At 29.5% G+C, this 26,103-nt stretch overlaps 1 protein-coding gene across 4 annotated transcripts in view; it reads right to left on the reverse strand.

Moving 5' to 3' along the window:
- Window positions 1-2,179: 2,179 nt before the first annotated feature.
- The window catches only part of Mp (Multiplexin), a 169,777-nt gene continuing 145,853 nt past the window's right edge, over window positions 2,180-26,103 (reverse strand). For 3 of the 4 annotated variants that reach the window (XM_067280310.1, XM_067280176.1, XM_067280385.1), the window contains 14 exons: window positions 23,095-23,199; window positions 22,712-22,837; window positions 21,939-21,959; window positions 19,740-19,865; window positions 16,528-16,552; window positions 14,018-14,106; window positions 11,939-12,019; window positions 9,283-9,411; window positions 9,085-9,213; window positions 5,242-5,280; window positions 5,093-5,161; window positions 3,299-3,493; window positions 3,093-3,208; window positions 2,180-3,017 (listed from right to left, as the gene is read on the reverse strand). In XM_067280310.1, coding sequence (XP_067136411.1) covers window positions 2,714-3,017; window positions 3,093-3,208; window positions 3,299-3,493; window positions 5,093-5,161; window positions 5,242-5,280; window positions 9,085-9,213; window positions 9,283-9,411; window positions 11,939-12,019; window positions 14,018-14,106; window positions 16,528-16,552; window positions 19,740-19,865; window positions 21,939-21,959; window positions 22,712-22,837; window positions 23,095-23,199 — 1,554 coding nt within the window. In that variant the 3' untranslated portion in view covers window positions 2,180-2,713. The remainder of the gene's footprint in view (window positions 3,018-3,092; window positions 3,209-3,298; window positions 3,494-5,092; window positions 5,162-5,241; window positions 5,281-9,084; window positions 9,214-9,282; window positions 9,412-11,938; window positions 12,020-14,017; window positions 14,107-16,527; window positions 16,553-19,739; window positions 19,866-21,938; window positions 21,960-22,711; window positions 22,838-23,094; window positions 23,200-26,103) is intronic. The other variant, XM_067280247.1, reaches the window with a different exon arrangement.

The following is a 26,103-nucleotide window of genomic DNA, read 5'->3' on the forward strand; positions in this document are numbered from 1 at the left end:
GATATTTTAGTTGCCAAATTGCTATTTTACCCGAGGCCGCACTATTTTTACTTTTTGTATATTCGACACTTTTCGTCCCGGTTATTTGGTAAAATTTTAAATGACAAACCGGCCGGGACGCAGGACCACATCATCAAACCGGTATAGTCTTGGTCAAAGCGGGACGTCTGGTAAGCCTACGGATGAACACAGTGAAGAACTCAGCACTGAAGAGCTGCAAGACCTTCACCTAAAAGTACAACAGACAGCAGATGAAGAAGTTGCTTTGGATGAGGAGGAAGAGACAAGAGAATGTGCATTTTTCAAAGATTAAGGACATCTCCATGTGGCATAAGATACAGGGGTTTGTGGAGAAAAATCACTCGGACAAAGCTGTTGCAGGCCATGTCTGCAACTTGTTTAATGATAATGTTTTGCCCCATTTTAGGCAAATCTTAAAGGAGCAGCAGAAACAGACCTCTTTGGACAGCTTTCTTGTGCGACATGGGTCCACTGACTCTGAAGATTGTCCTAGTGCCAAAAGACTAAGAAGGGAAGTGACCCTAGATAGTGTCTTGATACCTAAGGTCCTTATGGATGATTCCCCTTCCAAACAATGATATCTGCACCTCTCCCCCCAGACTTCCATACATCAAGAAGTCTTCAGAAAAGTAAATGCCATGTTAAATGTTAATTTATTCTTTACATTAGTCTTTTATATTCATTTTATATTAATTCCTTATTGTTTTTAGTATTAAACACTATATTTATTCTTTATAAAATGTGTTTTTGGTATGTATTTTGGAGTGTATAGAACGAATTAATTGGATTTACATTGATTCGTACAGAAATAATTTCCTCGGTTTTTGTCGGTTTCGGATTTTGCCGATTGTTTTCAAACAGATTATTGACAAAAACCGAGGCACACCGTATAAAGATTTGTATTGCAATGTAGGCATATACATTTGTAATTATTTTCATAAGCAAAAACATGAATTTTAAGGAGATTTATATAAATATAAAATTTATCGTTACAAATTACCAATTCTATTAAATGTCATTTGAAGATTTATGTAAAAGTCATTTTAATTAATTTCCTACCAAAATTTTGCATGACACATTATACTCCAGTTAATTTTTAGTACTACCGAATTTCTTTAAAATGTCTCGAAGCGGCTCAGTTTTATGAATAACCAAAATAGATAAATGTCTAAACGGTTAAATGGCAATTTTATGTCAATCCATCATCTGACGATCTATTATTTTTTCCATAATAATGTTTTATGGAAATACAGCAGTTTACATAAGTCACCTTTAAACTCAAACAGTTCTGATATTTTCTCACTTAAATCTTTCATTCTAAGCACGTCATTTTTTGAAAATTGTTTATAGAATGAACGATTTGAGTGAGAAGTACGACATTAAGATGTATGGATTGAAACAAGCCGTTCGGTTTTGAAGACTGTTTAGGTAAATCGTCAAAGAAGGGAACGGAGGACTTCCCAAAAACGTTCGATTAAAAATAAAATGGCTCCTTAATTAACAGTTTGGTGTGTTAATAGTGATTAAAATACACGAGATTACTCTAGTAATGACAATCGGTATCAACACTATTGTTACGGTATTGCATATTTAAATATTTAACATTAATATAAGAAAACAAATTTTTAATCTGTTGAAAAATTAAAATTCCATGTTTCATTAAAACATTGAATAATTATTAATTCAGTTAGTTATATCATGTATAACAATCAATACATTTATATATATAACCTCTTTATTCATTTAAAACACATATATCTATTTCAAACCCTTGGTAAGATCAACTTATGCCGAGAGTTGCAGCAGTGAGTGTGGCGAAAACCTTTTAAAACAATGTATTCACACTTTATTTGATCTATTGTTTTAATAGGAAGAAAAATTTTCCATTTGATAGTAAATGTAAAAAAGTCAAAAATATGTTGTTAACGAGTTGAAAAATTTAGAATCTTATTGCTAGAACATTTATATTAATTTCTATTTTTTTGTTCTAGTAATGTGACAAAATTGTTTAATAAATATTAAGCGTATTATATTTCGAAAATATCAGAAAAACAAATGAATTTACGAATCAATCGTAACCACTTTTTTGTATTACATTTATCAAAAAATTACTTATACACAGTCAATTTTTTAAAATAAAATTTACAAACCAAGAGAATATTTCACAAATTTCATGAAATTTATTAAATATTCACATAATAATTTACACTGTGACATATGCACCCCATTCTCCACATTTTAGAGAGAATTCTCCAGCATATTTGATTTTCAGATATCTGCATCTACAAATATGACATCTATTGCTTCAATAACAGTCAACATAGTTCCGGAAAGACTAGACTATACAGTAGTTCATACTTGGCACTTAACAATATACACACACTGGAGGGAAGGCTAAGTCAGTTAATTGGCACGGCAACATTTGTCGCTCAAGAAAAATGCATAGAAAATGGTGAAAAAAAGTCAAAGTGATGTTCCCCTTTTCTTTGTTTGAGAGTTCAAACTATCTTGTAAAATCCCAACAGACTGGTGGGAGATATACTATACAATTCGTTTGTTAAAGTGTGGACAATTTCCGAAGCAAGAACTCACTTTGACTAAGTCTTGAATCAAATAATGCATTCTCGTTATTGCTCTTCGATGAGAAACAACATAAAAAAAGTCGTTCGAAGTCCTACCTCGAGATTATTTGTTACGGATTTCTCTTATTGCTTTCTTCGATTTCTTTCAAGAGATCTTGGTATTCCTTGGGAGTGAGTTCGACGTCGTCGACTTGGCGTTTCTTTCTTTTAAAATCGTCTTGACTGGTGACTTCTATACACAGAACGACGAACGAATTATTGCATGAATATTTTTCTTGGTCGAGTAGTTTGTTCCTCAGTAGCGAACTGGCCAGTCCGACTTTCCCCAGACTGCCCGAATTCCACGCGTCGCAGTAGGATTCCATTACTCTGACGCCGTGTCTGTCCGCACCGTGCCACACTAATTTCTGGGGCCTTTCGAATAAAGAAAATATTTAGTTATAATAAAATTAACAATATCAAAATTAGTAATACGTATTGAATAGGTACCAAGTATTATCCGAAAGGATATTTCTGCCATCAAAAGAATAAATACGGGGCGGATGAGGAAAACTTCCACCTTCTCCCGTGAAGAGATCCTTCCACGAATTAAAAATAACTTCTCCCTATAAATAATTTTTTTTAAAATTTAAAAAACCAAATTTAAAACTGAATATAGACAAATGTTATCTATTTTAGAATAAGTTTTAACATACCTTGATATTTACAACAGGGAGATTTGCATCTCTAAACCTGACTATACTTTCTAAATTTTGTACTCTGGACGTGAGGAAGGCCCGGAATGTACCTCTGAGATTTGCACGACGAGACTGTCGGTAACATTCGTAATCGGCTCCTCTGACTCCGTGCATGTCTCCCGAATACGGCTGATTTAATGCCGCCATGCGTAACTATTATAATATAAAAATGTCATTTTGAGCCTTTTTATTACTATAGCACGAAATTTCAACTGTATTATTTATAAATATGATTAATTGATTTTTTAAATTAAAATACTTTTAGATATTCTTGTGCATATTGAGTGAAATGGAATAGTGTATATAGATCTCTGCTAATTTTGTAAGACTTTTCTAGACAGAATTGTTAAAATAGGAAATATTCTACATCTGTATAAATAGTAAATCCTATTTTATATAAATGTCTTTGTTTATTAACCAAACAAAAAATGACTGCTTTACTAGTCCTCCAAATGTTTCATACAGACAAAAATAATTGAAACATTACATAAGTATTGATTTAAAAAAATACAAATGTTGGGATATTATGTAAAACAGTATTTTAGTTATTGTACCAATTTGTTTCACAGTGTAGAACTGTAAAACTTTGAATATTTAATTAATACAATAAAGAAATTCACTTTATTAATATCTACCTCCAGTGTCAGACAAATGTTTTTGTGTTTCTTAAGTATAATTTAATTTTAAAATAATGGACTACACTCGAGGGTAATACGGAACAAAAGTTCAGATGATAAATTACAATAAATTAGAATTCATCAGAAATAATTCTGCTCTAATTATGATCATTTCAATTTTATCAGTTTCGTGTCAAAGGACAAAAGATTGCGGACTACCGACAGAGAGGAAAATAGAACTTCTGTCGACTTTTCTCCGTAAACAAAAGAAAACAGAAGTTCGGTAGCAATGCACGAAGTGTTGCGCACTAAGCTATCAATTGCCATTTTCCATTCTCACAAAGTTTGAACTGGCTTTATATCTGGTCAACTGGAAATGAGCCCTCTTTCACCAGGATAGTGCGATAAGAAATATCTAAAATTTCCCAATTTAATTGTTTTAAGTCACGAACAAGATGGATGAACACCTTCCAATTTTCATATATTATTCAGTCAACAATATGATTTTATAAATCTTATTTTAAAAAATGCAAAAACTTTCTGTCAACCCACATTTGGAGAAAATATATATATATTTTTTTTTCATTTACCCAAGTGATAATATAAATTGCCTATGGCTTAAATTTTTGCTAATTGTCATAAGAGTTAACATAATACTAGTAGAATCTATTGGGAAAAGATCCAAACAAGTAAGAATTTATAAAAGCAAATAATTCTAATTATATCTACTGTGCTTGGGTTTTACACATCATTCTGTATAAGTTCATTATCGTCTCGTAATCAGAATTTCCAAATGCAAAAATAGAGAGAATAGTAAATGTTAAAATTCTATATGCAATTTTACATATTTAGACAATAAAAACATTAAAAATGAAATATATTTAATGATTTTCAAAGCTTTTAAAGTAGTAGTTCATACTTATAGAAGTTTCATTTTATAAATTATATGAATAAATTATATAGTAATGTTCTTTTATTCTGTCAAATTTAAATAAAAAATTTTTTCGGGTGTAATAAAGCACATACCTTTCTCCTTATCTATGCATTAAAAAAATAAATAAATATAAAGATTATATTCTAACATTAAAATACAATTAACACATTTATATCCAAATATTATAAACAGATATCTTACCCTGGGTGCTTTTTCTAATTTCAAACTTCCTACTGCTGGACTTAATGGCCCAAATGTTGTTGTACTTGGCTAAATATATTTTCAACACTTAGTAAATATTAAGAATTATTTATTATATATTCTATAAAAATCAGAAAATGAAGACTTACCGTTGTTGTTATTGAAGGTAATGGAACTAAGGATCCCAACTATAAAATAATTTAATAATTATTGAATTGCTATGATGTTATGGCATCTTTTTATGATGATGTATTCGTTGGTAACAAAGAAAAATTAGAACTAATAAACATAAAAAATAAGTATGTAATTAAGTTATAATAGTACGAATATAGTCTTAGTAAATTATATGTGTTCCTTTCCCGTTTTGAACGTATACGTTCGATTTAAAAGTTTCTATTTCTCCCGAAGATGACGAAAATATATTCGTCGAGAGCGCTCGAAAAGAAAACTATTAATAATGCCGTACGCAGTGAAAATTTATTTTTACTACTACTATTACTTGGCAAGAGTATAACACTAAAACTATATTAAGAATATAGTCAATGCTTTATATGGATTTAAATCATCAAACTGTTTCAAAAATTTCAACCTTTACGTATTCTTTAATATCTGTGATTTCCTTATGGTACTTTTATTATGCAAGTACAAATTCTGAATTATTTAACAACTTGCTAATGTATTATAAATATTTAAAATGACTGTTGACATTCTTACATTAATTTGTAAATAGGGATTGTCCAAAAATTACATAATGCTATTTTTATACTTTTTATCCCACCCTCCTTGTAATTCTCCATAATGCTGTTGTGATATCTACCCCCAAAATTATGTAACACACATCCTGTACTAAGGAATAGTATGTGGCACAGGATACCAAACGTTACGTTACTTTATTGATTACATATGTAACATATAAAGCAGTGATATAAACAATATGATTTGCTATGCAACACTTCGGAAATAAAAATGAATTGTTCTGTTGAGACCTTAGGATTACTTAACATTTTTGTAAATACCCCAACCTGCTTGTAACTCGTCGTGATAATTTCTGCATACCTACCCGTCGACTCATATTTGCAATACATAATTTTTGGATGGTCCTGTACTGGCTAGGTCAACTAGAAGTGAAACACACAAGTATTCTGAATTACTGACTTCTGTTTTTGGCAATCATTTTTAAAATAGAATTTTACAATCCATAAAAAATATAAACTATTCCATGGGTTTAGAAATTTGTCTTATAGAAGTTTTAAAAACATTTGTAAAAATATTGTTAAATTGTCATGCTCTTTATTTTAACATAAGATTCAGTTTTGTTCCAAATAATATTTATAGCCTGTTCTAGAAGATTAAATACATGTTTTATACCACATTCTTCATAAACAAAATTAAACTCCTATATATTATTTTGTCTAATTAAAAATGTGAGTATGGTAATTTTCTTTTGCTGTTGTGACAATAATATTCTACTACCAAAAATTTTTTTTCTCATTTCTAGAATTTTCTCTCTTTCTGGGCTGCAGGACAAATTAACAACACTGGGAAGAAGCTACCCTGACAATATGTAAGTCTTAACCAGCAAACTAGAGATCTTTGTGTTTTTACTTGGAGGAGTGAGCATAGCATAGCAAGCATAGGATAATTCTACAAGGAAGGTTGAGAATGGAGTAAATTTTGATCTAAGATGAAGTGGAAAAAGGAAGGTAGAATCTTAGATATCATTGGAAAGGAGACCAAGAACAAACTTCACAATCACTGGTGAGTTAAAATTTTAAGAATCTGCTATGGCCCATCTTGAATCTTCCTTACTTTCTTTTCATATACAATTACAAGAAATTCCCTTTACTTCAAACTCCTGTCATTCATATTGCAATAGAATACATAAAAAATATCCATTTCAGGAGAAATTTGGGACACTAGCTCCAATATGAGTAGTTTTGCCAATAACATACACATCAAACCTAAACTTATAAACATTTACAATATCCATACTTTATATTTGATAAAATATTCTATATTTTGGTGTATCAATATTGAATATCAATATTTTTGTTAATAATAAGCAACTCCCTTTCTTTTGGAAAGAAATGAAGAGCTTTCAAAAGAATATTTTAAAGGATGTGCTACTACACGACTTCAAGGGCTGACAGAAACAATAGTGGAAGTGCAATAAGTTCCATGGAGAATAAGTTAAGAGGGAAAAAACAGTCTCAATTTGTTTTGATACACGATGTATATTTTGACTTCTAATTTTCTAAAACTATCTCTAAAGTAAGGTTGAAATATATTATTTATAGTTAAAAATCTGTCTAAATTGAAATTTTTTTCTGAAGTTATTTGAACTTAACACTGCATCTATTCTTTGGAATGTTAAAAATTCATAAACATTTTTGTACTTTTTTAATGCAATACTTGAAATATTAATACCAAAGTCACAATACGAGTCATTTATTAGTAGTAGTTCTTTTTAATCCTCTAATATTGTTGTCTGTTTTGATTTGTATCAAAGCATTTTCTGATTCTGAAATATTGGAAATAATGCTGTTTAAAAAAATCCTCAATGGCAATTTGCAATGCTATGAAAGAAAATGTGCAGAGTTACAGAATTAATAAGAAGATAAGGGCACCTGAGATATATAAATGATTAAAATCTACAGTGATCAGTGATGTAGACAGCACTTGAAGGGGCATAAAGCACACTACTGCCTTGAAAGCAAAAGTCAGAAGAGTGTCTGCAAAAAATCTGGCAATGAGTTGCATAACTTTCCCCAGCAAACAAATTTTAAATTTGTTTGCCAGGAAAGTTGTGCAACTCATCTGTATGTGGCACTCATAATAATGGTGCCACATACACCATCTGTTATGAGATTTTATTAATAAAACTTCTTATTTTTAATTATTATAAAATGGTAAAAAGCTTAATTTTGAAGGTAGAGATGAGTTCTATAAAAAGTTGTAAATTATAATAAGTAAATTTGTCATTAAGTCCAATCTCGTTTGAGATATGACATATGATCCCCATTTCCTCAATCTTAACTACCAAAATTTTAATAGCCTCAATGCCCCTTATACATAAATTACCATGCCAAATTTTGTTTCTTAATCATTACCTCATCCTGAGATATTAAACAGAATAGATGCCAATTCACACACAACTATGAACATTTTTTCCAGTTTTTTGAATTTTTTGGGTTCAGGGGGTCTCAAAACATGGAGGGTCAAAGTTGACGCAATTCCAATACTTTTCCAAGTCATATATATAACAAGTCGGGAAAGTAAAAACTGCATACTCTGTCACACGGGAGATTTGGACCAGAATGTCAGCACTACAATGCTACATGTTGCAGTAAATTTAAGAACACCCAGAAACATGCCAGCAAGAAAGTGGACGTGAAGACAAGTTTCAGAGTACACAAATTGACACATCAGGAGCATGGCAGTGTGTAATCCATATACCACTGTGAATGAGGTTACACCTAAGTTGCAAAATGTGTGTGTTTTAAGTGTATTCATACATTCAATTGGGGGTCATTTTCATGATAAGCTTGATGACCTGAAAACATATTAATATACTGGACAATGTAATTATGTAGGATTTTACAAATCAGAACATGTTTGAGCATGATAGTTATTTTTAATATCTATAAATATCATATTGACTGTAATGCAGAATGTAGTATATGACTTTTTTATCTGAACTTTTCATATATCTTTCTACATGTATAAAAAGTCATTTAAATTGAAGTCTTGATAAAAAGGAAAGCATGTTTTTCTATTGGTTTTGAATTAAAACTAATGAAATGAAAAACTTTAATTCAAAATTATACTGAAAAGAAAATTACTAAAAGAATAATTCATTATTTAACTTTTATTAGAAGTCAAATGTCTATTTTAAGTAATAATTGATTTGAATATCTTCCTGGTCCATTATTAATTAAAGTATCACAATATGAAGTTCATTTTATATTTAAAGAAAAAATGAAGATACTTACAGGTACATACTGCCATCCTCCACTGACTCGAACAAGTAGTGTTTCTTCATTTAGTACAAATGCTAAAGTACCCAAAGGACTTATTTCTGATAACCTCAATAATCCCTCCATATTTCTAAATGTGACAGCCTGTGGAAATCTATTCTATAACAATCTTTTATTAAGTAAAAAATAATAATAATAATATATCAAACTTACACCTGGTACAACAGTAGTTTTAGATTCTTCTGACTGGCCTGGTGTTCCTGGAGGACCAGGAGGGCCGGGGGGCCCTGGAGGACCTCTTACAAAATTACCTGATTGTGAATAAACATCTCCTGGTAGACCCTATGAAATATGTATATTATTATTAGATCCATATTATTTGTCTGTACATCTGTAGCTCAGCTTGAACTACTTTTTAACTGGTGGAATGCGTATTCTGAAATAGAATGAATTTAAATTTTTTCTATAATAACACACGAAAAATTTTGAACAGTTAAGCGATGAAACTCAAAACTTATTATAAATTTTAATGGCTAATAATTTTCTTGAATGCAAATGAATTTATTTATGATTCTATGGTCTAGCTCAAAATGATGAATTTCATTTTTGATATGAGAAGGATTACAGCTAATTAAAATAAAATCATGGGTGATGGTATTTACATTAAAATATATAAATAAAATTTACTGTAGCTACAAAACTGTCTTCTTCTGTCATTACAAACAAACACATTGACTTCCAAAAACAAATTTCAGTTACAAAGATAACCTTTTATTTGAGGCTGTGCCTCCACAATACAATGCAAAATGGATAAAAATGTCCTCTGGAGATTATGCCACTAATATAATTCACAATAAAGTTCATTAAAACCAAATCTTGTCTCTGTAACTGAAATTAGCTTTTGGAAGTCACTGGTGTTTGTAACAGCAGAACAAGACGACAATTTTGTAGCTTCAGTAAATTTTATTTGAATATTAGCTGTAACTAAAACATATAATCTTAACTTTCTGAGGTTCCAAATTGATCAAAATGACTTCACAATTTTTATTTTATTTGTTACACTCCAACTCTCTTTATATAAAATCATTTCCACAATGATTCACTCTTCAACAAATTAGGAGTATATTTACCCTAAGAATTATGAATTATTCATTTTAAATGTGTATGTGGTCATTTTGAAACCCCAATGTTATATGTTATTCAATTTTACTCTTTGAAATAATTGTTTTGTATCAAGAAAAATTGATGCAAAATACACAGCTCAGATAGCTTTATTTCCTTTTCATTATTATTAATATTTAGTTGAGAGAGTTTATTTTACTACTTTTCATTAACTTTACTTTTTCAACAATCCTCATATAACTAGTGGTCTTCTAGAAAATTTCACTGTTCCTTAACAAAAATATTTGTGATGACTACTTATGCAATGTGTATTTTATCAACATAATTTATAGTAAATTGATGCTAAATATATTAATCATTTTTCTAGCAATAATCTATCTGATTGAACGAAAGTTCTTGCACTTTTGGATGCATTTTATTTAGCCAAGAAAATTTTATGTACAGAATTGACTTCAATCATCAATGTAATCACCATTTGGTATACTGGCACAATGAAGTGGCGTTTTCTTAATCAACACTAGGCGAGTTTTCCATCTTTATTTAGTTAGTTAATGCCACTTCATTGTGCCAGTATACCAAATATAAATAACAACACGGTTTCGATTGTACCAAAAGTAATCACCATTGTTGTTGACCACTTTTTGACAATGCTTATGCAAGGAATGGATGCCATCTCGATAAGACTCTGGTGGCTGCAACTCGAAGAAGTTGGTCAGGCTGGCCTTCAAGTCGGCTTCATTGTTGAACTCCTTGCCAGCCAGGTGAAGGTCGAGCACGGTGAACAGATGGTAATTGGAAGGTGCAATGTCAGGGCTATATGGCAGGTGGAGCAAGACCTCCCCGTTCAGGTCCAGTAGCTTCTAGAGGGTCTGCCTAGCCATATGTGGCTGTGCATTGTCATGCAGCAGGATGGTGTTCTGGGCGGGTCTCTGCAGATGTCGAGTTGTTCGCAGTAGAAAGTTGCATTGATGGTTGTATTTTGCAACAGCAACTCGAACACGATGATTCCTTTAGAATCCCAGAAGACAGAGAGCACTATCTTCTTGGGTTAGGGATCTCCAGTTTTGGAGCATTTGTAATAATCATATGCAGTTCTTCTGGCAACAGTGTTCGGGCCTAACGCAGCATTGATGTCAGTGATAGAATTGGCTGCTTTTTTGTTGGAACAATAGTCATAAATGAGGAGCAGGCGAACTTGCTTTTTGGTTAGCGGATGTTGGTCGGTCATGGTAAAGTAGAGTGAGAGGACTAGATTTGGTATTTTCTTATAGCACGTACCCCGACCTGTTTATATACTACCATGGAACATTCTAGAATGTTCTGAAAAGTGCGAGAACTTTCAGTTCAATCAGACAATTGAATATCTTTTCATACTATGATTGAAGGTAGATATTGTTAAGCAATATATCATTGCTTCTGGTTTTTACATAACATTGTAAATAAATGTTTTGTAGATGTTTGTAACCTCTAAAATTTAATTATAAATTGATGATGATAAATAATTGATCTACTAAACAATTAAGATTTATATCATTTTTTTGAATCAATTAATTAATCTGTTTTGTAAGTTATTACAATAACTTTAGTTTGTGCAAGTTAAATTATTGTTAATTTATGAGTCTTGTTTTTACAAGTTATTATCTAATTGATTAAGTTAATATTATAAAAGTGAATCTTCATTTCTGTATTATAAGTTTTTGTAATTAGCAGTGCAATGTTATGCATATTATTAATTTATTCTACTTACAGGTGGTCCTGGTGGACCAGGAGGTCCAGGAACTGGAATAAAACCACCACTGATTCCTGCAGTAGATTCTCCAGGTTCACCCTAACAAATATATAAGTATGGAAATGTATTATCACTATGAAAAGAAATTTTATAATTATTTTATTAAAATTTTGAAACAATAAAAATCTTATGAGTTTAAAGTAAACAATTACTATATTTTAGAAAATCTTGAGTCTGCAATAGATATTATTGGTTAAAGATCATTAATTAGTTATATATAATTAAATAATTGAAGGGCTTAAAAGAAGGAGGTAACTAGCAAAATGATGTGAAATGTAAGTTCAGTTTTTTTATGCATATTACATCTGTGTTGCATACCACCTTCTTTCATCGTTAAACTGCAGAATGGATGGAGGAACCTCTCGAATCATTTACCATGGAATAAATAAGCATTTACTCCCTTCTTCCATATCACTAATTCAAATTTTATGAAAATGACAGTTACCTCCTTCACCAGGCCTTTAAATAATTTTGAAAATGCACAAAAATTTGGATAAACATTGGCAAATATAAAATAATCTTCAATGATCTGATTAAAAATTCAGTATTTATCTATTTGGTCCAATATTAAACCTACTACTGAAGTAAGAATAAATTTGATGTCCTGTTCTACAATTTTTAGTACACTTTTCTTTCTAATATTAGACCTTAAAATTTATTATTAAAAATAATTAGATGTTGTACTGTATTTTACTGAACTAAAGTTAACAATAATATTTTTTTGTGTTTCTTTTTATACATTCTTACTTTTATTATTTCAAAATTTTACAAAACTTCAATCTCTTTGCAGTTGGTGAATGTAAGAAATTTTCAGTCTTTTCTAACATATGAGTTCCATCTTATATATGTAGTTTGTTAAAATTAAAGAAAATGATTTCTTCACTAAACCATTTTACTATATGATCAACGAACCACTCCAGGAGGAATAAAGCCAGATTTAATTGTGGAGCAGAAGTTCTGATGTTCATTTATAGCAGGTTGGCTATTTCTTAAAACATCTTATACGTCAATTAGTTCATAAACATTCCTTTTTTTAACCAAAATACTATAGAACAGATAAGCAATTTATTTCTGTTTCAATTAATCAAAAAATCATCCTAATCATTTTTCTTCATATGTATCATAAATAACACAAGAACAATGAATTCCTTTGCGTTAAAAATGATTTGAATACAGAACTAACCCTGGTTTTTATGCCAAATGAAAGTTTTTAGTTGGCCTTTTTTAGCTCAAAATATGAAACATTGGGTAATTGTTTTTCTTCGCATTCATTTTGGAAGATGAAATTAAGACAGTAACAAAGGAATTCACTTTAAAAGAACTCGATGAAATGTTTCGTGTCCTCTAATCTCTGAAGCAAAACATCATAATGGATAATGATGATCATAATGTTGAATGTTCATTGAAAGTATGCTGAGAAATAGTAAATGCTGTTCACTGTCATCAAGTCATGTAACAAGAGAAGAAATTGAAATTTTCAGATCAGAGTGTCCTACATCATTTTTCTGAAAAATAACTTGTACATTTTCAGAAATATTAAATTCAGCTTTTAGTTTTAAAACATTAAAGGAAGGAGATGATAAAGTACATACTTAAATAAATGTCTAGTGTAATATTTAAAATTTTAAGCATAATTTTGGAAAATTATGGAAAATAGGAGATTGTTGCCAATAAGTTTTTCTTCTCAATTATTGCAGTGTTTTTGCTGGCAACATTAACCACAATAATCAAAGTTTCAGTTTAATTTGTGTTTATTTTATGCTATTAAATATTTTCTGGTCATCATTAAATATTTATTTTTAAAAAATATGTAGAAAGACGAAAATTTCTTCATTTTCACCTTGTCGTCCATTTGACTTGTCAATGGAGAATATTTAGACTGTTTTGTATGTTTTGTGCAGAGGCGTAGCCTCTAAAGAAAGGTCATCTCTGCAGTGGAAGACTTGTTCCTGGTGATTGGACATGGTGAAAATGAAGATATTTTAGTCTTTCTACATATTTTTTATAAAATTTCTCTTTGATTATTTTAATTATTACCTTTCTTCCTACAGGTCCGGGATAACCTGGAGGTCCTCTTTCTCCTGGTGGTCCTGCTGGTCCCCTTTCCCCAGGTTCACCTTTCGGTCCTATCATGGAACAAGTTTATCACAAACAATTTATAAGGAATTTGGATTAAAAAATGTAAATTTATAATTATTTTATTAAATATACAAAAGAACTTCTAGGAGAATTTAACAATATGTAAAAGTTTACAGGTTGAATTATTAAAATTACAAATATTATATATTAATTTTATTACTACTACTACCATGATTTCCTACGGATAATCCAAGGGCTCTCTTGATTTGAAAGCAAGTACTGTACATGTTATGTAATGTTGTGAACAGTGTGTGTGGAGTGTGTGTTAAAAGTTAAGAAAGAATGTATAATGATACATTGCTTTAACTGAAAACTGTGTTTAATAAATGAACAAATACAGAAAGAAAAGCAGAACAGCACAAGCCTTCTAAGTGCAGGAAGATCTGAAGATCTTGCACCCCCTGGCAGTTGAGAGGTGTGCAGTACAAAATTCACACTCCTTGACACACTCTCTCATTTTGATGTCTCTTGAGATGTTGAATTGTAGTTCTATGTAAGGACATTCTATACATATACACTATATCTCTTTGTACAGATCATTCATTAATTTGTCAATCTCTGCATCTTTACCTGTGATTGCATTGTCAATGAAAATAATCAAGTAGGCACCATTACCTACATACAAACAGAAGTCATACTTTGACCTATAAAAACCCAATTTTTCCATGACTTTGTTAAGCTTGTCATTCCAATATTTTGGTGCATTTCTCAAACCATACAGTGCCCTATTCAATTTCAATGTCTTTTCATTGACATTTAAACCCTTCTGGTGTATTGATGTATACATCTTTTTCTAGATTTCAATTTAGAAAGGCAGTTGGGACTATCTATGTAGCTTTCAGTCGTGATGTACTGCCATGGAGAGTAAAATTCTAATTGTAGGCATCCTACAGACCAGCAGATAGCTAAATTCTCCTTCTTCTTCATAAGGTACATGGAATCCTCTTGTCAGTAACCTGGCCTTCCTTGTTCTGTCATCTTTGATTTTAAGTAGCCATTCTGTATTTTTGACACAATGTATTTTAACAGTTTTGCCTCAAATAATTTGTTTTTTTCATTTTACTTTTATAATTACATGTGCAATGAACAGCTATAAGAAATATAATGAAAGAATTGAAAAAAAAATGAAATGTTTAAGGAAATACTGGTATGCAGAATTAGAAGGTAAGTGTCATGTGTTTGACTGCTTGTTCAAAAATGCAAGTATACACTGGTGTCGGTTATCTACAGGAAATTATGGCAATATATAGTGCTCTCTGCTTATAGTGAACTTAAATCATTAGTCCCAATTTGCATACATTACAAATATGCACAAAATTTGTCTACAGTAAGCCTGAAAACTGAAACTACAAGTTTTATTGCTGTGACTAAAATAACAGAATTGGAAGGGAAAATTTTAGGTTCCTACTTCCAATTATTAGCATTTTACTGTAATTTTAGTGTTAATACAGCTTATGTTGCCCCTTACATTAACGCTAGTATCAAGGATGTAAGATGTGGAGGAGTGTGTCAGCAATCACAATACAGAAATGTTTCCAACACACTGGCTTTATTACAAGATATATGGTAGAGAATGTTTCATTCGATGAAGATGATGATGATGTGCCGCTGAAGAAGATGCCATGGCACATTAATGCTAATGACAATTTTGTTGAAGTCGAAGATTTTGTCAACATGGATTCTGAGCAGATGAAGTAATCATTGAGGCTGTGAAAGGTAGCATCACCACAGATGATAATGTAAACAAGAATGAAAAAATTGTTCCAACAGCAAAAGAGGCATTGGAAGGTGTTAGGACTGTCCTAACAATTTTAGAATCTGTGGGTAATGTGGAATCAAGTGTGGAAAAAACACAAACTCTTAAAAAGGACACACACTATAAAAAAAACATTCATTAAAACAGTACGTAGTAAGCAACAGCAAATAAACTAATTCAATATTCACAGAGGTACAGCACTGTAAACTTTTCTGTTTTCATTTACTGTATATACTATTCTTTCAAATAAAGCACATACAATGTGTGGTGTTTACATACTGTACTGTGTTTTATTTTGTCTGTCACTCTTCAGATTAAATATATATATAGTGAACCTCTAAGGACCAAACTATTTCATGAAATAGTTTGGTCCTTAGAGGTTCACTATAACCAGAGAGTACTGTATGTAGGATTAAAGTTGTTAAACTCTTATGTAAGATTCTAGTAATTATTAAGATGCAATTACACATTTCCGTTTGTCTCAGAAAATTTTAAAAGTTTACTAACATTGAATATCAATTCATATAAGAAAAATTATATAAGTCGATATTCAATGTTATCAAACTTTTAAAATTTTATAATAATAATAATGCTTAATTTAACAATTCATTAGTTTTAATACAAAAATAAATTAATGAAAATGAAAACTTACCAAGCTGTACAAAACTAATTCCATCCTAAAAATAAATGAAATAATTTTATGTATTTGTTTAATTGAAATAATTTAGATTATAAATTTTCACTTCACTTAACAACATTTGATATGAAGAATATATCATTATCCACATATTAATGTGACATATACATTTAGTTAAAATATGAAATAATATTAGCAGTACAGCATGTAGAGAAGAATTAACATGTTTAAACAGAAAATATAAAATTTACAAATATTAAAAGTTAATAAGCCATTTTATTTATAACATTTAAATATATTATTCTATAAATTTTAATATGCTTTTTAAATTCCAAAAGTTGTTGTTATATTTGTTAATTTTCTACTTTAAATTATGACAACAATGCAATAAAGGACTAAAAGTATTTTTCACAACACAGTTTAATTTTACTCTGTCTATAATAACAATAATTAGTTTTTTATTTCAAATTTCTCTCATCATTTTCTTATTTATTCATAAAGTAAAACCATTGGTCTGTCTAATTAAAATTTTTATAAACTTAATAAGCATTTGAAATGCATTATTTTGTAGAATGAGTTTTAAAGAAATTTTCTTTAGTACTATTAAAACTGATTTATTATTGATACATTGGTGATATTCTTTTATGATAATTATCGGGGCCAGATGAAGGTTTTGTGAGGGCCTTAGGAAAAAGTTATTAGTCAGGCCCTAATATTTTTTCAAAAAATAATTTTTTTATTGAAAAATCATATCATTTTAATAAACATAATTTACAAACATTAAATGTAAAAAATACAATGGGGTGCATTTAACACTATTTGTTGGTTTTAGCTTAAAAAACAAGCTTTGAAAAACACAAAGCAAAAAATCTAAAAATGTTCCTTTCATTTATTTATTGCTAAAGAGGTGGATAAAGGGGAAAATGAATCAACATTTTTAGTTTTTTGTTTTTAAGATAAAACCAACAAATAAATACATATAGTTTGATTCTTTGTCGAGTATGTAACTCGACAAAGAATCAAAGAAAACAAAAAATTCTGTTATCAGAAAGTGCAGTGCCCTCTGAGCACAGGGCCTTGGTCTAAGGCCCAAAAAACCAATGCCTGAGTTGGCCTTGATAACCAAATTATATTCTCAGTTCTAATTCATAAAATAATTTGATTGAAATGCAGAAATAAATAATAATAGAATTATGATTACATGAATTGTTTTGATATGATATTTGAAAAAAATTGTCTTCTTTTGACTATTAAAACATTACCAAAATTCAAACAAAAATTATAACAGTGAGAATGTTATTTATTAATTTAAAATGTTTTTATATATTATTTCTCGAATGTCAATAGATCATCTGCTTAATTAAAAATATACTTTCTTTTCTGGAGTTTTAATATTTACTTTGTTTTATCCATATTTAGGTGAAATTTTTGTGATGACATAAGATTACATTTTTATTTCATTACTTGGGGTGGTAAGTCACAACAAAAACAAAATTAATTAATTAAAAATACATTGCTTTCATTTTCATCTAAATGTAAAAAAATGTCCAAAAATTATGCATATTCATAATACTATGAAACATTTTACCTAAAATTAGAAGAACAGAAACAAAATAAACCACAAGTGTATGGACAACAATAAAATCCCGAAGTAAAAGACCATTAAATAAACTTAAAATACATTAAACGATCATAATATTGGACCCTATAATGTATAGAAGGAAGATTGAGATGTGATATATCCAATCTATTGATAGTATACTAAGATAAATTACTCAATTTATTAAACAACAAATATGATTAAAGTTATTAAGATATTTGATAAAGTATAAGTGTGTCAATAGTTGAAGACCAAATGATAATACAATGAACTATTTTTTTATGAATCTTTTGTAAAAAAAGGACTGACAAATTTACAATTTAATAAAAATATGTAAAAGAGACTAAAAATGTCTTCACTTTTTGCCATTTCCAATCACCAGGAACAACTATCTTCCACTTTTACAAAAGAAATATTATATTTTTAATTTTGCTGGGATTGTCACCTGCAAACTTTTAGACTGTTTTGCATTTTTTTTTACAGAGGAGCAGCCTCTAAAGAAAGGTCTTCTCTGCAGTGGAAGATAACTCTTCCTGGTGATTGGACATGGTGAAAAATGAAGACATTTTTAGTCTCTTTTATGTATATTTTTATGAATTTCTAGTCATTAATTAAATTTTTGAAACTGTTCTAGATGAGATGGATCGGCCATACTGCCATAAAAATAATCTTTCGTATCTGTGTTTTAGCACTTTTGAGGAAAGAATTTTCATCTTCAGTAACATTACAATGAAAAGACATAGTTGGCTAGGCAACAGAGTGGTAGAGTAAGAAGGCTTATGTAATAACAAAGAAGATAAAGATCAATAGAAAAGTAGAATGTACTGTACATGATTTAAACCATAAATGAAAAAAAATAGTAACATAAATTTACAAAGAGGTTACAAGAAAACTCATGACAGAATTAAGAACACATCCAAAGATTACAACAGAAAGAGACTGTATTTCAATTGTGCAAGAAGCTGTGGATTGAAAAGTCAAAGTTCTATGGGGACAACACCCAAGTTTTAAAATGTTAAGACCAAGCAATAATTAGAAAACTGTTGAAGTGATTTGGATTTATGAAGGAATCAATAAATAATTGTTTAACATATTAATTTATAAGTACTTTTCTCCTTTCCTTAACTGCACTAGTATTAACAACAAACATTTAACTATTAACTATGCAGTAAATATTTACTAATCATACATTTCTGGTCTTCTTCATAGACTTTCTTCAGGTGGTCAATGAAGAAGTCTGAAAACGTTAGATTAGTGTTATGTATTGGCAACATTATTGCCTTGGGTAGGGGATATGAAAAACGGCTAACAAAGGAACCGTGGTCCTTTGTTCTGGCCAGTGTCTTTATGTAAAGAAGTGTAAGAAAGACAATTGTAAAGAGTCTTGGATTTGTTCATTTTCATAGCAATTAAGACGTAATAATTAATAAATATTTACTGCATAGTTAATGGTTACATGTATGTAGTAGTTTATAAGTTATAAATAAACTAATAAGTTTTAGTATTGGTACATTTAAATACAGTATTTCATTTGCTATGTCAAAAATGATCAACTGTTGAATTACAATATTACTTTTTGATACTTATTTTAATATATTCCATATAGTAGTTTATATAAAATTCTTACATTTCCTAGATATCCATTGAGAGGTGGACCTGGAGGACCTGGCACTCCTCTTTCACCTTTTTCTCCTTTAATACCAAGCCCTGGAATTCCTTTATCCCCAGGTCTTCCAGGAACACCCGGTCGGCCCTAATTAAAAACAACTTAACATTAAAAATGTTGTAATATTTCCATGAAAATTTCTTAAAACAATACATTATACTGAATTCAGGTTAAAGAAATTTATATATTTAACATTTTAAATATTAACAATTTTCAACATATGACTAATAATTTATTTATAAAAAGAAAACTACATAAAAAATAATTAATGCTATTTTGGAAATAAAGAAATGTAAATTCATAAATCTAGATATTTTTCACTATACTAAAATAAACTGCTTTAAAAAAAAAAATTATTATTATTATTATTCCAGTAAACTGATGTAGAATGATGATCCAAATCGTCTTTTGTATCTTCCATTGTTTCTTCTTATGTATTAGATTGTCTATTTGTTGTGAATAGAAATTCTTCATCTTTCAGGTATCTTTGTAGCAGTATCTTTTTAAATTGAAAATTAAGAAATAGAATACTTCTAACTAGGAAGTCTTATATAAAAGTTTATATTTTTCCCAAAATATTAAATATGCAGATGTGTTTCATTACATGGAAGATTAATAGCACCCAATTATGATGGCACATACATGTAAAAATTTTCATTTCATAATTTTCTTACACCTTAATTAAAATTATACCTGAGTTATACTAATTTTCTGATCTCAGGAATTTTTCTAAAACTAAACAAAAAAGTTTAATTATTTCAATTATTAAAATTTTTAGATAAACATTACACGGAAATGAAGTATAGTACATTAAGTTTAATGATCAATCTATTTTAAAGATGGTTTTCTGTGTTGATTATAATTTTCTTTTGAAATGTATATTTCAATTCTGTAACATGTTAATTGAGGAAACATAATTATAATTTCATCATAGCATATACAGATTAATGTCACATTAAAAATTTACTTTTATTTTGCCAATCTGCAAATATTTTAATTGTTATAGTCATCCAAATAAAAATTAGTTGTGAAGTTATATTGGCTTTTATTGACTAATAGCATATATACCAGAAAATTATTTTATTGGTCTCTATCGGTTTTAATAATTTATTGCTCTTGAATACCAATAGAAATGTTTATGGTTTCTATTTGTTTTTTTTTTTTTTTAACAGGGAGAGCAGTTGTTGGGAAGTCAAATTGCTTTAACTCAATCATAAGAATCAATTAATCACACTGTTAAAGAATATCACAACAAGGTTCTCAATGATACATAATTTTGTGCCATTAGCAAAAATTTACAATTATCAGGTAGAAACGTTGATCCCATGACTGCCAACAACTCGTCCTCTTGTGTCCGAACGTCAACAGATTTTTGTCGCTCAGAGACATGTCTCCAGGGTGAGAAACTGCCTAGTGTGTCATGGTCTTTAGGGTGACATTTTTTTACACACATACTTTAGAAAAAATGCAATTATGAACTTAATTTTATATGAGCTGTTCACGGGTCAAATGATTAACTGTCTTAGTTTTGCAAAAAAATGTAAAAATAGTATATGTCCTTGGAATAATATTTTATATGATGTTAGATAAAAACTAATAACAATACATGATGACATTCTAGAATGTTTGTTTAAATTCAAATTTTGAAAAAGAATGTATATTATTTTATCAATTTCTCTTCTTTTTATTTGGTGGAGTTAATCAATTTGGCAAATGAATGGCCCATATATACTTAAGGAAGAAATGTATAATATTAAAAGATGCTTCTACAGTCATTTAAAAAATAAAAAATATTTACAAGATAATCCAATATATGCCTATTTTTATAAAACTATCAATGACAAATATTAGCATTATATGTTAAACTAATTAGATTAATTAAATCAAAAATATAATTTTACAGATGATAAAAATCATAAAATCTGAGTTAGTTAAAAAAAAATTTAATTGTTCAAACAAACTTTTTCAAATTTAAGTTAGAATATCTTTTAATTAAAACTTTATGTTTTTTTAATTTAAAATTTTTACATTAATGACAAAATAAAATTTAAAATATAACACTCTGCATCTAAAATTATATTTAAGATTACAGTATAAATTAATTACTGTACGTTGTGTTGATTTTAAAAAAATTAGTTTTGAAATATTATAAAATAATACCTGATACAAAGTCTCTCCTGACTGAAGCATAAAATAGAAAATAAATATTTAAAATTATAAATTAACTAACATTCTAACTGTAGATTAATTTTCTCATTTTAAAATAATATACATCTCAAAACTATCTTTAACTTGAAAGTGTTGTTGTTATATGAAGTTATTTACAATCCTTTGCATAGACTGGATATATATATATACATACATACCAAATTTAAAGAAAAACAGAAACTATATGCACTTATTTATTTTGTATTTATCTTTTTATTTCATTATAAGTGGTTGAATTTTGATTGTAAAAACTATTTTAAAAAATAGCTCTTATTATTTGGAAAATTAAATTATTTCTGTATCAGTTAAAATTATTTATTTAAATTATATTAAATAATTAAACATATCTTTAAAAATTTTGAGCAATAAAAGCATTATTTTTAATGTTTTTCAAAATTGGCAGTGGCTCCACCCCCACCACATACATCACTACATTTGCACGACATTTACACAACATACATCACAGTTAAATTCTACATTTGGTTATATTTACTGGGTTTTGGGGTGAGAATGATGTTGGGGATGGGTTCATCCTCTGAAACATCACTGGATTAAGGTATGTCCTCAAAGTTTCAGCTTTCTATCTTAATTAGAAGTGGAGATGAAATTTGATTTTCAAGATTTGAGGACATGATAGAAAGCAAATTAAATAACAGAAAAGGATCCATAACAATAAATTAACACAGATTCTCAAACTTTCAAATTCTATTTTGATGTATACTTACAGGAAATCCTGGAAAACCAATTTCGCCTATTGGTCCTACCGGACCAGGTGGACCTGGAGGTCCGGGAGGTCCAGGATAACCTCTTTTGCCTCTTCTTCCACGATCTCCTTTTTCTCCTTTGACATCCTAAAAGTAATCAGAAATCAATTGTCTAAATTATTTGATAGTTTTGTTCACATTGTTACAAATTGTTTTTAACAGCAGGTATTGGATATTGAAAAGAAAAAATATAAAAGCTATCAAAAATATTTGTTCAGTAAAAATTGCTGATTATTAAAGGTTATCATTGGCATTTAATTTGAGGTAATTATTATTGTTTTGAATTATTTTATTCACATTATTATTATGACAAAATGAATTAAATTTATATAATTCAAATTTACACTTATTGATGATGAAGCTATTCCTGGTGGACCAACTTCTCCTTTAGGACCTTGAGGACCTTGTGGACCAGTTTTTCCATCTTTACCTTTATCACCTTTGCTGCCCTGAAAAACAGTGATTTATTTCTGATTTATTAAAAGTTATCATGTTGCTAATAATTTTCATTAAGTATAAAAAAAAGTGTTTGGATCATATTCATTTATAATTAATTAGTCTAAATAAAAAAAATTAGTCATATTTTAAGACTTTATGGGAGTTTAGCAGTGGCGTGCCGTGACATTTGATGATAGGGAAGCTGTGTTTCTGTAAGAAGCCGACTTACAGGGGCAACCAATATGCGCGTCAGGGCCCGTTCGTATTCGTTTGTTCGATAAGCCAGTAAAAACCGTATACTTCTTTAAATGTATTTTTAATAGATTATCTGACGTACTTAATAAATAAGAAAGTTCAATATAATTACCTCCGTTATTAGATTCAATAAATTCCCTACGCCCTCTAAATGCCAATTCTCGCTTTGAGAAAAAACATATAACGTCTATTAATTTAGATATATCTATTAATCTTAATTATCTCGTTATAATTTTCAATATTTATTTTATATTGTCTACCAATGTTAAATTCTATTCTATTTTGATTTCTAAATTGCTTCAATTTTACGAAAGAATCGTCATTCGTCATAAATTTTATCGTCAAAATGTCGAATTTTTTTGTCGACGTATTTATATTTAATTTAGGCTCTTTTAATAATGTTTTTTTTTTTCATTATACGGTCTCGAGCCAAAACTTTTTAAAAATAAATTTTTTAATCACTAGCCACGATATAAGGGCTAAAATTAAAATTATAAAAAAAAGCTTACTTGATAAAACAAAATGTGTGATGAATATACATGCCTAGTACAAAAAATTCTTCAATTGTACGAATATACTTTTAAAGAAACTTATAATTAAATATAACTTTGTGAAGAAACGTACATAAAAATAACAAAATATTCTTTACTTTTTAAATCTTAAAACAATCCACTTAGTGAAATAGCTCCCTACGAGTGGCTAATGAATGAAATCAGAGACGGTCCATGCCAAATCCCGAGGGTGCCGATACCGGTCAATGTCAAATGCCTCTTTTGTCGCATCACTAGTATATCTCAAAGGACGCCACAGGGCTGTTGTAAATTTTAAACGTTTCTCACCGTAGCTGTAAAAATCTATGTTAAACTTAATAGTCATTCGTTTTCTAACTAATTCGTTTTAATACCAGGTGTACACGGAAATCAGTTTCCCACTGTACTGAGCGAGTGATTGGTTCTGTTAAGCTTTTGTTGAAGTAAAATTCTGGCTCTTTCAACAGGGTTTTATTTATGTCCCCATTCCCTAATCTCTTAATTATTTAGTCACTTCTTAAGTAGAAATAAGTCGAAACCAGTTACTTTGTACCTGAATATCTGTAGTCTTGGGAAAACAGTGGAAAGACAAATTTTTATGACAACGGATATATAAATCGTAAATTTAAGGAAAGTAAATTCTAGAGCTTTTTTTTTTGTACCATTGTATGTACTGTACGTCTCATTCATTAAATTTGGTTGTAAATGATGCTGCCAAAGTAACAGTTAATTTTTAACACTGTACTAGAATTGTACACATTTTTTCTGCATCCCCTTACAGATGGGACATACTAAATCGTAATATCACCGGTTTAACATTGAAATCCGTAAGTAATATAAGATGGGAGAGCGGAATAAACGCAGAATAAATATATCAAATATTTTAATGGAGTTTTTTTAAACTCCTGTCAACTATACAGAACTATCATAAAAACGTGCCAGTAAACTCCTATCGGTTGGGTTGTTATAAATCTAGTCTATGGTGGGCAACCCTTTTTATAACATGGGCCAGAATAAATTTTACGTTTTTTTCCGCGCCGTAGTAGTTAATTGATGCCTTCTTGTGACTCGTAATTTTTTTAGTCTGCAAATATGAAATAAATAAATAAAAAGTTAATTACTACATTTATTTCTCTTATCGTTTTCGAAAATTACAAAGAATTGGAAAAATAACTATTAATTAGTTATTTTTCCAATTTAATAATCTATTAAAGATCTCGCGGGCCGGATAGAAACTTTTCGCCAGCCGTAGCTGGCCCGCGGGTTGCCCGCCGTTGATCTAGTCTGCTCGTTATTCATATAATCGGGCGAGGGTGGCTGAATATCTAGCAGTCGGCTAACAGCCCACAACCGCTCCGGGATATAAAGTCGCGTACTCTTTACGCGTGTGTCGCTTCTACCAGCTAAACCGTGACGTTGGTGCTCTGTAAAGCGCATGCGCCAATGCCTATAATCTGGCTGCTTGGAAGTTGACAGGCAGGCGGCTAACAGCCCACAACCGCTCCGGGATATAAAGCTGTACTCTTTACGAGTGTGTCGCTTCTACCAGCTAAACCGGGTGAGGTTGGTGCACTGTAAACCGCATGTGCTAATGCCTATATAATCTGGCTGATTGGAGACTGACCCGGTTTCGACATTCCTTCCGCCACCGAATTATTCGAATATACAATAGCAATCTTATCGTTTTTTTTCCACATGTAGTATAGAAATTTGTAAAAAATACATAATGCAGTTATAATAAAATATTAATTTTAATTAATTCAAAGTACGTTAAAATATGAAAATTTATATTTTATAAAATTCAAGGGAAGGTCATTGGAAGGTGGAATCGGCGCTTCCATCGCTTCCAATGACGGCACGCCATTGGAGTTTAGTGCTAATAATTAAATACAATTAAGAGACTTCATTTACATTACAGTAATGACAAAAAGTATTGATTATAATGATTAATAAATAAACTAACTATAGATTAAAAAAAATATATAATAAGATTATTAAATAAATAATTGAATTTCATTGTAACTAATAAATTATTATACAGTAATTTAATTTAATACCATTCCATTAGACAGAGATACAGACACAGAAAAATCTTTTTGCATATAAACAATTTAAAACAGCCCTAGAAAA

This window comes from Centruroides vittatus, unplaced genomic scaffold, assembly GCF_030686945.1.
Source record: "Centruroides vittatus isolate TY-2023 unplaced genomic scaffold, ASM3068694v2 contig_1012, whole genome shotgun sequence".
Lineage (NCBI taxonomy): Eukaryota > Metazoa > Arthropoda > Arachnida > Scorpiones > Buthidae > Centruroides > Centruroides vittatus.